Source organism: Anabrus simplex, chromosome 1 (assembly GCF_040414725.1).
Source record: "Anabrus simplex isolate iqAnaSimp1 chromosome 1, ASM4041472v1, whole genome shotgun sequence".
NCBI classification, from domain to species: Eukaryota; Metazoa; Arthropoda; class Insecta; order Orthoptera; family Tettigoniidae; genus Anabrus; species Anabrus simplex.
In genome coordinates this window covers 1,171,458,340-1,171,471,951 of record NC_090265.1, presented here as the reverse complement: position 1 = coordinate 1,171,471,951, position 13,612 = coordinate 1,171,458,340, and the positions used below count along the sequence as shown (strand labels likewise).

Genomic DNA, 13,612 nt, shown 5'->3' with positions numbered 1-13,612 from the left:
TTCAAAGAAATTGGAAATTTATTGAACATCTCTCTTGGTAAGTTATTCCAATCCCTAACTCCCCTTCCTATAAATGAATATTTGCCCCAGTTTGTCCTCTTGAATTCCAACTTTATCTTCATATTGTGATCTTTCCTACTTTTATAAACGCCATTCAAACTTATTCGTCTACTAATGTCATTCCACGCCATCTCTCCGCTGACAGCCCGGAACATACCACTTAGTCGAGCAGCTCTTCTTCTTTCTCTCAATTCTTCCCAACCCAAACATTGCAACATTTTTGTAACGCTACTCTTTTGTCGGAAATCGCCCAGAACAAATCGAGCTGCTTTTCTTTGGATTTTTTCCAGTTCTTGAATCAGGTAATCCTGGTGAGGGTCCCATACACTGGAACCATACTCTAGTTGGGGTCTTACCAGAGACTTATATGCCCTATCCTTTACATCCTTACTACAACCCCTAAACACCCTCATAACCATGTGCAGAGATCTGTACCCTTTATTTACAATCCCATTTATGTGATTACCCCAATGAAGATCTTTCCTTATATTAACACCTAGATACTTACAATGATCCCCAAAAGGAACTTTCACCCCATCAACGCAGTAATTAAAACTGAGAGGACTTTTCCTACTTGTAAAACTCACAACCTGACTTTTAACCCCGTTTATCAACATACCATTGCCTGCTGTCCATCTCACAACATTTTCGAGGTCACGTTGCAGTTGCTCACAATCTTGTAACTTATTTATCACTCTATAGAGAATAACATCATCCGCAAAAAGCCTTACCTCCGATTCCACTCCTTTACTCATATCATTTATATATATAAGAAAACATAAAGGTCCGATAATACTGCCTTGAGGAATTCCCCTCTTAATTATTACAGGGTCGGATAAAGCTTCACCTACTCTAATTCTCTGAGATCTATTTTCTAGAAATATAGCAACCCATTCAGTCACTCTTTTGTCTAGTCCAATTGCACTCATTTTTGCCAGTAGTCTCCCATGATCCACCCTATCAAATGCTTTAGACAGGTCAATCGCGATACAGTCCATTTGACCTCCTGAATCCAAGGTATCTGCTATATCTTGCTGGAATCCTACAAGTTGAGCTTCAGTGGAATGACCTTTCCTAAAACCGAATTGCCTTCTATCAAACCAGTTATTAATTTCACAAACATGTCTAATATAATCAGAAAGAATGCCTTCCCAAAGCTTACATACAATGCATGTCAAACTTACTGGCCTGTAATTTTCAGCTTTATGTCTATCAACCTTTCCTTTATACACAGGGGCAACTATAGCAACTCTCCATTCATCTGGTATAGCTCCTCCGACCAAACAATAATCAAATAAGTACTTCAGATATGGTACTATATCCCAACCCATTGTCTTTAGTATATCCCCAGAAATCTGATCAATTCCAGTCGCTTTTCTAGTTTTTAACTTTTGTATCTTATTGTAAATGTCATTGTTATCATATGTAAATTTTATTACTTCTTTGGCCTTAGTCTCCTCCTCTATCTCGACATTATCCTTGTAACCAACAATCTTTACATACTGCTGACTGAATACTTCTGCCTTTTGAAGATCCTCACATACACACTCCCCTTCTTCATTAATTTTTCCTGGAATGTCCTTCTTGGAACCTGTTTCTGCCTTAAAATACCTATACATACCCTTCCATTTTTCACTAAAATTCGTATGACTGCCAATTATGCTTGCCATCATATTATCCTTAGCTGCCTTCTTTGCTAGATTCAATTTTCTAATAAGTTCCTTCAATTTCTCCTTACTTCCACAGCCATTTCTAACTCTATTTCTTTCCAGTCTGCACCTCCTTCTTAGTCTCTTTATTTCTCTATTATAATAAGGTGGGTCTTTACCATTCCTTACCACCCTTAATGGTACAAACCTGTTTTCGCATTCCTCAACAATTGACATCTGAATTGACATTAAATTGACATCTAAGGATTTTCGAAATATTTAAAATGCAAAGTAAACATTGTTACGGTAATTTAGTAATCAGCTCCTCAGGACGGGCTTCATGGATGTGTATTTGAGGGCTTGTTCCTGTCCAGTTCTCCATCTAAATTGTAGGTACATCACAGCGAGGGAGGTAAGTGTGTGGTGTCGAAGACTAAAGATGTCAGAGAAGCACAAGCAAATTTTATGTACCTGCTATGTGCGCAGCAATACTTAGCCTCCCAACATCCTTCTCCTGTCGAGCCTCCACTGAGGGTTGAATCTTCTTGGTGGAACCATCTTCACTACACTCCAGCTGTCTGGCGATGATCTGGGAAATTGAAAACTAGATTATATTTGTGATTACAAGAGACGTTCTTATCAATGAATACAGAGTGATCCAAACAGCTACAAAGGACTGCAAAGTGATGATATTTCATGCGGTTACCCATGTCCAGAAATGCATGATTTGGGTACTGTGGGGCGTTAAAGTTTGAAGACACTTCGGGTATGCTAATAGACGTGCATTCCACATTTTGTTAATAAATCTCCATCAACTCGACAAAATAATCATATCATACATTACATTACAAAAGGGGTTCAAGTTATCAACCTCTAACTTGATTATAGAGCCTACATAGGTACAGCGATAGGGGCTCATGGTCAAATACATTGTGGTTTTGTGCTCAGTATTTTATTCACTGTGTGGATCCGTGTGATAAGATTCTCCTCCGATGAAACTAGTCTCGTACACCATTCCATTGATAATACCCCAAACAAAAACACCTATATATCAGTCACCATCCTTTAGAAAATATTATTTAAAAATCAAAGTAGACTTGTGTTTGAATTCATTATCTAAGATATAACAATACTAGATTTTAGCTGTATTGGTCGTGTAGTTTTGGCATTATTGAGCGAAAAACAAACAGACACATCTCATTTTTAACTATTAGGCGATTTTTAAAATACTTTCGCAAATATATTTACAGTTCTATATTTCGAAATATAACATTGTTAGCCATGTGACCGTTCGTTCTGAGAATGTTTGTGTAAAATGTTATGAGGTTTAGACGTGATATTTCGCAAGAAGACAGACAGACGCCAATTCATTTTCGTATAGAGAGATAGTACTAGGTCCTCTTAGCACAGAACACTTCGCTATTGTAATGACACAATATTTCACATCTGACATTAACATGTATCATAGGTTATGTCCATCAATATGTATAATTTGTATAGATAAAGACGTAGAGGGTCCGCTGCCTGTAATTATGTTTGTTTGGCCATTTTTTCAGATATTTATCCGCTTTAGGTCAACTCAAGACCGTATAAATGGTTTTCATTTTTCGTGTCTGTTTGTCTGTTTGTTCCACCATCACGGCGAAAGAGCTCGATAGTACTCGACCAAAATTCATATTTAGAGAGTACTCATCCCGGGGAAGAGTTTAATATGCATTTGATTTAAAAATCTCTGAATGGACGGGGGTTTATAGGAAAATCAGAACAGTTTTCTTCAATTTTCTCTTATACTATTGATTTTCTCTAAACTCCGTGGACTATATGTGAAACGCACCTTCATTATAAATAACTTTTGTTATAGACATGATATTTGGGCGTATGCCGTGTCAAGAAAATAAGGTGAAATTCTTTACGTTTCGCAGAGAACTTTGCTCTGCGTCTTCACCTGTTATGTTATGTGACCCTCTCAGACTGATTCTGATGGTTCCGTCAGCTTCCGTTTCGAACGCTAGCGTTGTACCACGTCCAGGGAGCCATCTGGCGACGAATGAACGTCCCACTTCCACTTCTATTTTAAAGTCTAAATTCAAACCTCATTTCTCGTGGACAGTCGAGATTTTCTTCTGAAGACGCAGAGCAAATTTCTCTGTGAAACGTAAAGTATTTCACCTTATTTTCTTAACACGGCATAAGCCCAAAAGCCTATATCATATCTATAAGTACGGGCCATGAAAGCATCTATGGCAAGTTTTGTTATGTACATAATTTCGCTTACTCTTAAAATGCCGGAGAAAATTACGATTTTCTGCGGCTCTCATGCTCTACATTGAGTGATCGACAGACCGACAACGAACCTATACATTATCATGGCAACGTCTGTGTCTGCTTGCCAGCAGGGAAGTAACGTATTGCCATTTTCTTCATCATTCCTATAAACTCGTGGTTGTTCCTTGGGTAGAAAGCAAGAGAGACGTCAGTCGGTCATTCTGCGGGATATTGGCGGAATAACGTTGGAGGTTACAATCGTCCTCAAGGAGCACTTAGGGGCGTTGTTAATATTTGAACAGTATCGCGGATTGTAGCCCGTTATTTCACACCGTAAGGTGTTTTCTGGCATTTGCTGTAATTTTTACCGTATTTCTATTCTACTTCTGTTTTTCGCTTCAATTTCTTGTCTCTACCTTGCCTCTTTAGGGTTAAGTAATAACACCATGTCATCCTCTTATCTGTTTACCTGAGAATCCCTGCACCTAAATTTATCCTCTGTTACTGCCTTCTTATGTTCGTAACTCATACCATCACAATTTATTGAGGGGCATTTTATTTTCAAATACATCCACTTGCTATTTACATATCTGTCCTATCCGGCTGTATTCAGTTATAATCCTATTTTCTATTTATTTAAACTTCCTTAACTCTGTTACATTCTTCCTTAATTACTTCGTATGTATACGAGTACTAATCCCGAAACTTGGACAGTCTTTTCTTTGAGGAAAAATTACAAGCTGTTCAAATGTATAACTTTTCGCCCCGGAAGATGTAGAAATATGGATGCAATTTTAATTACGGTGCAGACCTTCATCTCGGGATAATTGGTGGCTAAACGGTAAGTCATATCACAAAACAGATGGCACAATCGCCGTTCAATTCGGAGATATCTACAAGTTCTATGAATTTTTGTCGTATCACTATCCCGAATACGTTAAATAGAGCTGAATTTCTCGATTTCATGTTAATTTTGTATTTTTTACACGTATATGTTATCGTTTGACACAGTTATAGGAAAGATAGCATCATCACATTCGGTACGCACATTTACGCGACCAGTGGCCATATGTTAGCCAGATTATATTATTCCAACTGTCACATGAGTAGCAAAAAAATAAAGTAATATGTGAAAACTGTGCAAAACTTCACCCTATTCAAAGATTCTAACTCAATCTAATCCATAAATATAGAAGATATGAGAAAATGTCATAGAATCATCCGCGTAGAACACTAAAAGAGGCGTCTGTTGGTGAAATCCGTTTGTCGATATGTCGTATAGTTTCAAAGCAGTAACTCTGGAAATAAAGGTCTGCGCTTATAAACGTGTCGATGCTTAGGCGTGTTTTTTAAGTGAGGTCCGTTTGAAAATAAGTACACAACGAAAGGTTATTTCAAAAAAGTAAATTTATTTTCAGAAAATACATACTTCACTCTATTTTTCGACATAGTTGCCAAGTTTGTTCAAACACTTATCATACCTCGTAACCAATTTTAAAATACCCTCTTCATTAGAAACTTGCCGCCTGCTCCGATAACCAAGAGTTCACTGCCGTTTTCACATCGTCGTCATCATTGTAATGGTTGCCACTAAGGTGATGTTTGAGGTGGAGAAACAGATGTTAATCGCTCGGCGCAGGATCAGGACTGTAGGGTGGGTGGTCTAAAACTTCCCAGCCAAAACTGTCCAATAAATCGTGGGTCTGACTTGCAGTGTGAGGTCTTGCATTGTCATGGAGAAGGACGATTCCGTTTGTCAGCATGCCGCGTCTTTTGTTTTGAATCGCTCTGCGTAGCTTTCTCAGGGTTTGGCAGTATGCTTCTGCATTGGTAGTGGTTCCTCGTTGCATGAAGTCGACCAACAAAACACCATGCCTATCCCAAAACACCGACGCCATGAATTTGCGCTGGGACAGAGTCTGTTTGGCCTTCACCTTTACAGGCGAGTGTGTGTGTCTCCATTCCATGCTCTGTTGCTTCGATTCGGGCGTGATATGCGAAACCCATGTTTCGTCTCCAGTTACGATCTGACTCAAGAAGCCGTCACCTTCTTCGTCATAACGAGTCAAGAACTTCATCGCACACTTAAATCTTTGGTTTTTGTGGTCCTCTGTTAGGAGTTTCAGGACCCAATAGGAGCACAGTTTCCTAAACTTTAGGTGTTCAGAAACAATGTTGTAAAGCACTGATCTCGACACGTCAGGAAATTCGTTTGGGAGACCTGTTATTCTGAAGCGCCTGTTCTCACGAATCTTCGCTTCAACTGAAGCCACCAAATCGTCTGTAATCAAAGAAGGGCGACCGGAGCGGTCCTCATCATGGACGCTGTCGCAGCCATCTTTGAATTGTCGTACCCACTTACGCACTTTGCTTTCACTCATAACAGTATCACCGTACACTTCGCAAATTTGTCGATGAATTTCTGCAGCAGACAGGTTCCTTGCTGACAAAAACCGTATCACAGACCGAACCTCACACGCGGCGGGCGAGTTGATAGTCTTAAACTTTGAAAGCACAGAACAGAACCGTACAGGTTAGCTACAGAGCTGAAACTGAGCACAATTGTTCCCGAGGCATGCCGGTACACGACGCACGCGCTCGTTGCGATATGCGTGCGAACTACTAGTGTCTACAACAAAACGGACCTTACTTAAAAAACACGCTTCATATATACAAAAAAATGTATAGGGGGTCCGCTGTCTGTAATTTCGTTTGTTTTTCCACTTTTTCAGACATTGGTCCGTTTTAGGTGAACTCAAGACCGAATCAGTGGTTTTTATTTTTCGTGTCTGTTGTAAGTTTGTTCCACCATCACGCTGAAATGGCAGGATAGATCTTGACCAAGCTTCATATTTAGAGTATGCTGATCCCGAGGAAGATCTAGATATGCATTAAGGCCACGGCCACTTCCTTCGCACTCCTAACCCTCTCCTATCCCATCGTCGCTATAAGACCAGTCTGTGTCGGTGCGACGTAAAGCAACTTGGAAGAAAAACCGAACATGTATAAAGAAAATACAACATTTAAATTAACATTATTTTTGTTACAATAATTTCGTTTGAATCTGTTTTTCAACCAACATCTGACCAAAACTAAACAAATATTCCTAATATTGAAGGTGTACCGGGAGGTACACCCCAACGCCGCGTATTCAAATTCTGCGCCTAAATGAACTCCTCTATTGGTAAAACAGTGAAACTGAAACTACACCAACTTAGAAATTTAATCAGAAGATGTCACCACTAAAATATTATGTAATTTTGTTATTATGTAGTTGCCTAACCTGAGTGAATTTCTCCTTGTTTTGTTAGCCATTCATCAAGAAGTTTGGACATTTTTCCACAGATGACACTACAAAACACTATGATCATGCACACTGGTGCGAAGTGAAAGAACTTATGATTTGAAGAAATTTTGTATTCGTACGTTTTTTTACTGATTGATGTTCATTTATTTTTGGGTTGGCAATATTTTCTTTTCCTTTCCGCCAGTTTTGAATCTAGCCAATCCCTAATTTCTGTAATTAATTGTCTACCAATCACTGGCTTCTTGTTCGATCCTGAAGTGTAACTTTGAATTGGACCAATTAAAGTGAGAGGGTGTGGCTGGTTTATTCCTGAATGATCTCGAACCTTCCCTGAAGGTTTATAAACTGCGGCTTTTCACGTCTCTTGGCCAATTGATCGACATCTTCTGAGTGTGTGTGTGTTAAGCAGGAGGCGGGCGGGCTTTTCGTCGGCAACTAGAACTGCTACAAGGTATGGCCACATAATTACATCTTTCTTTCTTGCTAACTCCGCAGTTTAACCCGAGGGAAAGGTTTGAATCGTTAACCATGTAACCTACGTTTATAAAATTTAATTTCTGCCGGCTAATGTAAAAAGTTTCATAAAATCTTTGACTAAAAATCGGGGATAGAGAATGATGTACCCTCTCGAGCTCCCCTTCATCTTGGTTTGAGGTGACTACGTTTTGTAACTGTTTTTCTTCCTTTCCGTAATGCATTAATTTATCCTTATACGAGTCACCTCAGTAGTTTGGGAATAGCCCCTGTTTCATTGGCCTAGTGCCCTTTAGGTTTTAAGTGTTCATATCTAGGAGTGCAAGTATTCGCCTCCATTCATTTTTTGTTCGGGCCATTTATTACCCGGTTATTCTTATCCCATGAAGGCCCAGTAGGTTGGGTATTTAATACCCCTGTAAAAATAAGTTCCATTTGTAAATAGTGCATTGAGAGGCCTGTAATTGTAAGTTGAGGTTGCCTCGAGTAGGCTTGGAAAACTGAGAGCCTGTTCGCTCTTTTTCAAGGTTTTGTAAGATTTATGAATGCCTCTTGAAGGTTAGATGTTGTAATTTTGGGAGCAAGTGCTCTTTGAATTAGGGGATTTCTGCCCTTGTATAAATTTGAGCTCTTTTGTAAATTTGAGCTAGGAGCTCAGGAAATGTAAAGCTAGGGGCTTAAAGCCCAAAGTGTTAAGATTCGGAATCTTGGATTTTTCCCCATCTTGTTTAATGATTGCTACTTGTACCTGTAATGATGTTATGAAAAAATTGTTATGTCTGAAGTTGTAAAAATATAACCTTCAGTTTAAGTTTTAAATTCAATTCTTGACATTGTAGTTAGACCCATTCACCCCAGCACCTTCTTTCACCTCTGTGTTTCACGGAAACCCCGGAACAGAAGGTATAACTGTCAAGGTCTGAGCTTAAGAACACATGCCCTAGTGCTGGCGTGAGGATATACAAACATGTCTTAACCACCAATCATAGGCCAAGTATTTGTCACGTGATTTCTTGCCTCTCCGTTTCCGTTTACTAGATTAACGTATGACTTTTACGTGGTAACTAAAATAGAACTATTAAAATAAATTTATAAATACATCTCTGGCTTTGATCCTGTATGTATCCTTATCACATATATGTATGTATGTATGTATGTATGTATGTATATATGTATGTATGTATGTATGTATGTATGTATGTATGTATGTATGTATGTATGTATTGTAACGGTTCAAATCCCGTTACAAATATTTCTCTGTATTATTATTATTATTTTTATTATTATTATTATATCTGTATTATTATTACTATTATAGTAACTATTATTATTGTTTGATTCAAATCTGTAATCTGATTTCGCTATGTATTAATTATCGCTTGCTTTGTTGTATTTAATTTATTGAATATAATATGTGTGTGTTAGCATTAAAATAATGTAGAGTGAAACTTACTGCCTAATATCGGATATGGATATATTATTTGTGATACTACTTTTAAAACATTGCGACATATGGCGCAATACTGTTACAGTAACTGTCGAGTCATCGTTCTGTCATTGTATGCATTTAGAGATAATATTTAGAGAGTTTTTAATTTGCCTGAGACTATTTCAACACAATATGTAACATTTGTAGCTTGGTGGGAGTAACATCATGTCTGTTTTTAAGTCTGACGTGGGTGTAATACAATGTGACAACTAATACCTATATAAAGGGCTTTATCCTATAGCAGTTAGTCAACTGGAGTCAGTCGTAAGGAGAGTGAGGCCACAGTTGGTTGGGGAGTGAGCTGAATGGAGAGGCTTGCCATGAAGTGTTGTAGTCAGGTGGATGGAGCCTTGGTCGATGGATAGTCATTTGGAGAGTGAGGCCACAGTTGGTCGGTCAGTCAGTCAGTTGAAGATAGAGCAGTGATATGGATACGTAATCGTCAGTGACCAAATGGATTAAATGTTCGGAGTCTGTTTCGGATATGTATACGGTCGAGTTCTTGTGTCAGTTCGGTGACAGCCGAATATTGAGTCGTCGAAATGCAGTGAATTACTTGAGAAGTCGATTGTGAAGTGTGAATATGATTTCAAGCCATGCTATATCTCGTTTGTGAAACTAAAAGGATACATCACCAAATTAGGTTTGAGATACCTACAGTTTATACCAATTCAAAAGAATACGTCGAAATAACACTCAAAGTGTTGATGGTACTGTTAAGTGAACCAGTGAGGAATAAATTTCTTGTACAACCTTTAAATACCAATATAAATGGTCCGTTATTGGACATTATAAATTTTCCAGCTAACTCATTCCTGGCTGTCAGCGCTTCGTCCTCCGTGTGCTAAGTTAGGCTCATCAGTTGGTACTTAGCACACCCACCAAGACGCATGGCTAGTGCATACCGTGGAGGCCACTGCGTAGGCTACTTGGAGCCACCGGCAGTGCCAGTGCACTATGAGAGACTTTGTCACATTATCAAAAATGATGCCTGCTTGGCCATCAGATGATATAGATGTTGATTCCCATAACGGACCATTTATGTTGGTATTATAAATTTACTCATTCGGGACAAATATTTCAGGTTCCCTATGGGAATCAACATCTACAACTTTTAAATGTCTGGTCAAAAGAATTTCAAATTTAATGCCTCGAGTTTCTTTCAGTTGTAATTTCAAAATTTTATAATATCATCTATATTATCGCAACAAGTCTTGCCCTTTCAATTATAAATTTAAAGAATATATTTTATTTAGTATCAAATGCAATTAATTGTTTTATTTCAATAGTGGATCAAATAACCTCAAATTTTAATGGGGAAACAAAACTTCAATGACCTTTTCCTAGAACCTATATATTGTGAGATATTCTAGATTCTCATTCTATTATTGTTGCAGTTATTTGTAGCTGGCGCCCATCAACAATTGTATGTGTAAGTAATTAGGTAAGTACTAAGTGTGAGTACATAGTTCGACGATTGAGTAATTTATTTCATGAATATTTTAATTCTGTTTCATTTTGAATCAAGGAGTAATCACAGTATGTATATATGTATGTATGTATGTATGTATGTATGTATGTATGTATGTATGTATGTATGTATGTATGTATGTATGTATGTATGTATGTATGTATGTATGTATGTATGTATGTATGTATGTATGTATGTATGTATGTATGTATGTATGTATGCATGCGCGTCTACTCTTTAGTCGCGTTTCCTGATACGAGATCGAGGATGGGGTGAGATGAAATCAGATGGCATGTTTATATGGCCAGATGCCTTTCCTGCCAACAACTACAGTTGCGAAGTTGATGAAGATGAAATGAGTGATGTTGAATGAAATTGGGTAAGGAGATGGAAGGAGTCGGCTATGGCCGATGAATAAAAACTGCCCCGGAATTTATCTGAAAGTGAAAATGGTAAACCAGAGAAATCCATTCTCAGGAAAGCCGACTATGACGTTCGAACTCACTGATCTCCCAAATGCACAGCTTGGCTCCATAACCGTGCGTGTTAACACACGCGGCCACTCCGCTCGCTGGCTTTGATCCCGAACTTTAACCAAAATGTTTAATTATTGTACGGTACTTACTTTGTTAATTTGGAAGAGATTCGCTTTTCCGCGAGTCTTTTGTTATAATATCTATACATATAAAATAAGAGTTTTGTCTCTACATTACCGGGCGAGTTGGCCGTGAGCGTAGAGGCGCGCGGCTGTGAGCTTGCATCCGGGAGATAGTAGGTTCGAATCCCACTATCGGCAGCCCTGAAGATGGTTTTCCGTGGTTTCCCATTTTCACACCAGGCAAATGCTGGGGCTGTACCTTAATTAAGGCCACGGCCGCTTCCTTCCAACTCCTAGGCCTTTCCCATCCCATCGTCGCCATAAGACCTATCTGTGTCGGTGCGACGTAAAGCCCCTAGCAAAAAAAAATGTCTCTACATTGCTCAGAGTTAAAAAGAATGGTATTTCTGTACCGGTCGTGTCCACAGTAACAAGGAAATGCACTTTTTAATTTTCCGTAATTTCTGTCTGCCTGTATGTATGTACGCGCATCACGAGAAAACGGCCGTAGAGAATTGAATGAAAATCGGTATGTAAAGTCAAGGAATAAGTCGCTACAATCTAGGCCATAAATAATTTTATTCTTGCAGAGTGAAATGGTAGCTTAGGAGAAGGCCTAAAAGTTCATTCTCAAATATTTATGTTATTAGTGGTCCTATGGATAAATGTTACATAACATAAGTTACAGTATTAAATTTCCGATCATTTATGTCTTCATTTTAACCGTACTGGCTACGACATCAGGATATTAATGCATTTCGATTTTTGTTGCTAAATGCGTATCAGCGCCAAGTAACGAGAAAATGGGTAAACAGAATTTAATGAAAAACTGCATGTAACGTTGGGGAATAAGGAACTACGGTCTACGCTGTAATTATCACAGAGTCGGAAGAAAACTAATTTGAAAGCCTACAGTATAGAAAGCTCATAAAATTGATCATCAGTAGGTCTAACATTACATTGACTATTGTTTGTTGTGATGTGCTTTCTCTCTTCTGCTGCCATTCATCTCCGATAGATGGGATTACTGCTGCCTGCGGAGTATAACAGCCTGCCTGAATATTGGCGGGAAGTAGCTGGGGAGTTAGATCTCTCTCACCTTTAGTATGGTTGTTAAATTTTCTGATGCTACTGGTACGTAACACACTGGTTCATCATAGCATTCCAGCCATTCATTACTGTGAAGCACTGATTGGAATGAGCAGTGTGCACATTTAACGGAATAATGGCAGAGGAGTGTCTGCTATCTGTCTGCGGCCTGGTCATTCCAACTCTGGAACTTCGGACTGTTAGATCGCCAGCGTAGTACTGTTCGTTTAAAGTTAGAAAATGCGCTGTTTTCCATTTGATCAAGTATTTTGTATGATAACATTGCTGCATGACCGCCTCTGTGGTGTAGTGGTTAGCGTGATTAGCTGCCACCCCCGGAGGTCTGGGTTCGATTTCCGGCTCTGCCACGAAATTTGAAAAGTGGTACGAGGGCTGGAACGAGGTCCACTCAACCTCGGGAGGTTAACTGAGTAGAGGTGAGTTCGATTCCCACCTCAGCCATCCTGGAAGTGGTTTTCCGTGGTTTCCCACTTCTCCTCCAGGCAAATTCCGGGATGGTACCTCACTTAAGGCCACGGCCGCTTCCTTCCCTCTTCCTTGTCTATCCCTTCCAATCTTCCCATCCCTCCACAAGGCCCCTGTTCAGCATAGCAGGTGAAGCCGCCTGGGCGAGGTACTGGTCATCCTCCCCAGTTATATCCCCCGACCCAAAGTCTGAAGCTCCAGGACACTGCCCTTGAGGCGGTAGAGGTGGGATCCCTCGCTGAGTCCGAGGGAAAAGCCAACCCTGGAAGGTAAACAGATTAAGATAGATAGATAGATAGATAGATAGATAACATTGCTGCATTCCAATTGACATCATTGTAATGACATATGTTGACTTCGGTTGGTAAACCACACAGTCTTCCTGAGAATTCCGTACCTAGTCATATGTATTATTGTTTTGATGCTTGTATCAAATGTCATAAAAATAGAAAACAATCTGTACCATCCAGTTTCTAAACCACTCCTAAACCCTCTGAGAAGATAGGAACAAGTTCTGCTAGCGTCTGAACAAGAAAGAGAAAGTCCTGCTAGCGTCTGAGCAAAAATAAATAAATAAATAAATAAATAAATAAATAAATAAATAAATAAATAAATAAATAAATAAATAAATAAATTAATAAATAAATAAATAAATAAATTAAATAAATAAATAAAAAATAAATAAATAATATCTGCTTACCGTCCCACTAACTACTTTTACGGT

General features: G+C 38.9%; 1 protein-coding gene across 2 annotated transcripts in view; it reads right to left on the bottom strand.

Moving 5' to 3' along the window:
* Window positions 1-13,612, bottom strand: part of LOC136858159 (hemolymph lipopolysaccharide-binding protein) — a 163,313-nt gene that overhangs the window by 14,737 nt on the left and 134,964 nt on the right. For both annotated transcript variants that reach the window (XM_068225435.1, XM_067137497.2), the window contains one exon: window positions 2,181-2,298. In XM_068225435.1, the coding sequence (XP_068081536.1) occupies window positions 2,181-2,298 (118 nt within the window). The remainder of the gene's footprint in view (window positions 1-2,180; window positions 2,299-13,612) is intronic.